Source organism: Chanodichthys erythropterus, chromosome 14 (genome assembly GCF_024489055.1).
Source record: "Chanodichthys erythropterus isolate Z2021 chromosome 14, ASM2448905v1, whole genome shotgun sequence".
NCBI lineage: Eukaryota > Metazoa > Chordata > Actinopteri > Cypriniformes > Xenocyprididae > Chanodichthys > Chanodichthys erythropterus.
The window spans coordinates 4,183,162-4,187,575 of record NC_090234.1 but is presented as its reverse complement, the minus strand read 5'-3'; the positions used below and the strand labels follow the sequence as shown (position 1 = coordinate 4,187,575).

The following is a 4,414-nucleotide window of genomic DNA, read 5'->3' as shown; positions in this document are numbered from 1 at the left end:
ATAAAGAACCGGCAAAAGTAATAATTATGAATATGACAAAAAACAGCAAGGAGACATTTTAATTGTTTATTAATAAAGTAATGTTTTCTTAATCAGTGTCGGCTGCGAAGATGAAGTTGACATTACTGACTCTCATCATCTCCGCATATACTGGACGCGCCTAGAGAGAGAATGTTGGCTACATAATCAGAGTAGCCTATTTCTTTTCGTTTTTAGATATTTCAAGCTTTCTATAGATATATTTCTCTTGTCTGTGAGGCAAGCAGCCGCTGAGTTTCGGTTCATAGCCTGTAAGACGCGCACCAGTTAACGCGCCAGTGATCACGCCCGCGCCTGCCATGATTATATTGTCTGCTATATTTGCTTCTTATTTATTAAATACAGGCAATTGGTTAATGAAACATTGATTAAAATTAAGATACAATTTTTACAAAACGAAATTCACTTTAAAGAAAGGCTTTCTACCAAACAAAACTTAATGAAGTGTTTAAAATCATGTCTGACCCACTCCATGACTCCCGATATATTGCGCATCTTATGATGCATCTTACTCATGCTGTTCACTTTTCATAATCAAGTAAATTAATTTAAAACATAACATAGGACTATTTAAACATATATATGAAACTACATTTTCTATAGTGGCTACCAACAGGTTATGTACATTACAGAGAAATTTCATAAGAAAGAGCGGATCATGAGTCACGAGTCGGTTCAAGAATAATTTATTCTTAGACTTATATTTAATATTGGGGGCATTAAGTTATTTGACATATTTTAATTTTTTTAAAGTAACGCAATAGTTACTTTCCCTGGTAATTAGTTACTTTTATAATGATGTAACTCAGTTACTAACTCCGTTACTATTTGTGAGAAGTAACTAGTAACTATAACTAATTACTTTTTTAAAGTAACGTGCATATAACACTGCATATAACTGTACTCCTTCACTACAGTTTCAGACTTTGTATATCAAACACATTAGTTGAGTTGGGTATCTTGCATTGGGTATCTTGAATAAGCACTTCTCTATTTAATGCTGAATATCAATGTTCGTGTGTAGTTCTGTTTAGGTCGGCAGCTCTGGTCTTTTTCTTATCATTATCTAACACCAGTTAGAACAAAGCGGAAGGTGATGTGTGAACATACCGTGTGACATACAGTGTGAAATGATTTTTTTTTCTTTGTTTAAACACATTCCATCAATTTATCAATTTTAATATGCTATAATCACAATGAAAACCATTCACGCTTTATAGCAAGTGTGTTAATTTGCATGTATGTGTCAGTAGAGTCTTGTCTGCAGACATGTTTTATGTTTTACAGGTGTACCTCTTTTAAAAATACCACGTTTTTCTCCCAAACTTAATACTCATACCCATAAACAGAATTTTGTGCATATATTACTTGAAGTTGTAGTAAAGATGTCAAAATAAACGTAAAAGTCAAGATCCAAATTATTCCAGTTTATCTCTAATTAGTTGTTGAAACAAGTTCTAGTTTCTGTGAAGGTCTATCAGTCAACTACTGTAGGAAAACATGCTTTGTCCATATTAATGAAGTATAAGGACAACATCATATACATGAATCTAAACACAAGACAAGAATGCACTTAAGTAGAAATAAATTGTTTTTGGGTTTTTTTACTAAAACAAAAACACATTTATTTGTCAATAGTTAGCAAAGGGTTTTAGCCCCCTAACTAGATATCACATGTTCTTGACCACAGTGGTGCCTTCTCACAATAAATGCTCAAAAGCAGAAGTTCACAGCATTGCAACCCACTTGAAGTATCAGCATCTAACAATCTCACATTCAACTCCAACAGACTGAATATGTCTTATTATGGTAATATGGACATTCAACATGAGATGGACAGAGAAGATGATGAAGAGATGAATATCTATATTAATGTGGATCCTATAAACAGTTCTCATGTCAGGACAGAAACCGAGAACTCTGAAACCAAGAGACAACAGACACCTCAACACACAGGTACTGAGTCTTTTCATTATAACACACACATTTGAGTCATATGAGCAATTAGCAATTATCTTCATATGTGTGGTGTTCAGGAAGTGATACTGTGAGGAACAGAAGCTCCAGAGCATCTTCAGTGTGTTTGGTGCTGCTGTGTGTCCTTCTGCTGACTGCAGTCATAGTGCTGTGTGTCCTCATCAATTCAAAGAGCACAAACTGCTCTGAAGAGACACATCAGCTACTAACCCAGATCACCAACCTCACAGAAGAGAGAGATCAGCAACAAAATGAGAAAGACCAGCTACAAATCAAGATCACCAACCTCACAGAAGAGAGAGATCAGCAACAAAATGAGAAAGACCAGCTACAAATCAAGATCACCAACCTCACAGAAGCGAGAGATGAGCTACTATCCAAGAACATGCAATTGGCAAAAGAGAGAGATATATCATCAAGTAACCTTGAACTGATTAAACACAGAGACCAGTTAAATAAGGAGAAAAATGAACTGTCAAAAAGTCTTCAAGAAATGGGTAAACATTAAGTTTATTAAATATTAGTAAATATTAGTACATTAGTATTGTACAGGATACATTACTAATTATTTGGGTGAAACGTTCACACTTTATTTTAGGGTCTTTTAACTAGTTGCTTATTATCATGCATATTACTAGAATATTGGCTGTTTATTAGCACATAGCTTATTTAGCACATATTAATGCCTAATCCTCCCAATACCTAAACCTAACAACTACCTTACTGACTATTAATAAGCAGTAAATTAGGAGTTTATTGAGGGAAAATTTGTAGTTAATAGTGAATGTGTTCCCTACACTAAAGTGTTACCAGTGAAACTGATTAAAAATAAGTTTGTAGATCAGTGGGAATAAACTGCATAAACCTAAACTGATTGTGTTTACAGATGAATGGATTTACTATAAATCCAGTCTTTACTTCCTTTCCACTGAAAAGAAGAGCTGGACTGAGAGCAGAAGATACTGTACACTGAGAGGAGCAGATCTGATCATCATAAACAACAGTGAAGAACAAGTGAGTAAACTAATGTTTACTAACTAACTGGATGAGAGTTTTTAGGAAGAAAATTGTTAATTCTCTTTAAGACCTAAATGTGTTATTGGTTCATTTTCTCAGGGCTTTGTTAAGAAAATATCTGCTGGTGTTAAAGTCTGGATTGGTCTGACTGATGGAGATAAAGAGGGCAGATGGAAATGGGTTGATTCCAGCACACTGACCTTTAGGTGAGAAATCACTGAGTTGAACTGATTATTGTCTAATAAATGATTATCAACACAAGTATCGCATCACACAGAAAGTAAATGCTGATCTTTAATTTCAGGTTCTGGACGTCTGGAGAGCCCAATAGTTACGGTGGAATCGATGAAGATTGTGCTGTAAATTATGAGCCAGGATGGGCTGATTTTCCATGTAATCATCTTATGCAATGGATCTGTGAGAAGGTCATTTTAAAATAAGTCAATATATGAATTGCAGATTTATTTCAAAAATACATAAAGGTATATTTTAATGGCTGTTAGGACAGACGTCTGCTGCTTCTTACAGACTGCCATGTGTAACTGCATGTGTCAGTGTTCAAGAAGAGATGTTCAATATCTTTGTGTCGCTTATGGGATTAGAAATAAGAAGTAATTTCCTAGTTCAGTCCATTCAAATGACGATGATAGAAATGTTTTCAACTTCATCCACTTTTCTTTTATATTTAAAACTATTTTATAAAGTCTTGTTGTTATATGAAGGTCACATTATAACTTTATTGGAAACTTTCTACTATGCCTCCATTATTTTGTTTTAAAGATTTTCAGTATTGATTGTTTTAATCTGAAAATATAAACAAACACCATAAATGCTATTACATTTTTTTTTATATATAGTAAACAAACATTTTCTAACTTTATTGTATGCAAATATTTTTGCATTATTTTTTTTTACATTAATTAAACCACCCCTCAGTGTCATAACTTCCCCCAGATGAACAATTTAATCCCTAAAATGTTCTTATTAAAAGTTGACTTGTTTACCAAAGAGAAAAATGTTAAGATGGAAAATGCGATGAATACTCAGTCATATCAGTAGCTGAATGTACAGTAGCTTCTTTAGGTCTGTTCGACATGTAAATGCTCATTTTATCAACAAGGATCAAATTTTGTTGCTTGGTTGACTCCATCATTTACACTTGATAATATCATTTGAAATAAGTCTTTTATTCTTTTCTAAAAATTTGAAAACAATAGAAATGACTTTCTTCCGACTTTTATTAATATTTAACAGTATATGAAAAGAGAGAAAAAAGGAAATTAAAATAATTTATATTCCATGGATTCACTTCCAGTTGCCATTTTATAATGAGTCATGTGGTCTCAACTAAGGAAAGGCAGCAAAAGTTCTGTTTTCAATG

The 4,414-nt window shown here is 33.3% G+C and overlaps 1 protein-coding gene across 1 annotated transcript; it reads left to right on the top strand.

The window, feature by feature from the left end:
• Positions 1-1,835: 1,835 nt before the first annotated feature.
• Positions 1,836-3,473, top strand: LOC137036101 (C-type lectin domain family 4 member E-like). The gene is made up of 6 exons (XM_067410069.1): positions 1,836-1,995; positions 2,076-2,253; positions 2,338-2,498; positions 2,903-3,030; positions 3,133-3,239; positions 3,338-3,473. Exons 1-6 carry the CDS (start codon positions 1,836-1,838, stop codon positions 3,471-3,473), a joined length of 870 nt encoding a protein of 289 aa, XP_067266170.1.
• Positions 3,474-4,414: the final 941 nt, after the last annotated feature.

Bases quoted from the DNA above. Each gene is read 5' to 3' on its own strand.
- LOC137036101 (XM_067410069.1), top strand. From the start codon at position 1,836: ATGTCTTATTATGGTAATATGGACATTCAACATGAGATGGACAGAGAA. The intron at 1,996-2,075 runs GTACTGAGTCTT...TGTGGTGTTCAG, and splicing joins ACAGACACCTCAACACACAG to GAAGTGATACTGTGAGGAAC. The intron at 3,031-3,132 runs GTGAGTAAACTA...TCATTTTCTCAG, and splicing joins TAAACAACAGTGAAGAACAA to GGCTTTGTTAAGAAAATATC.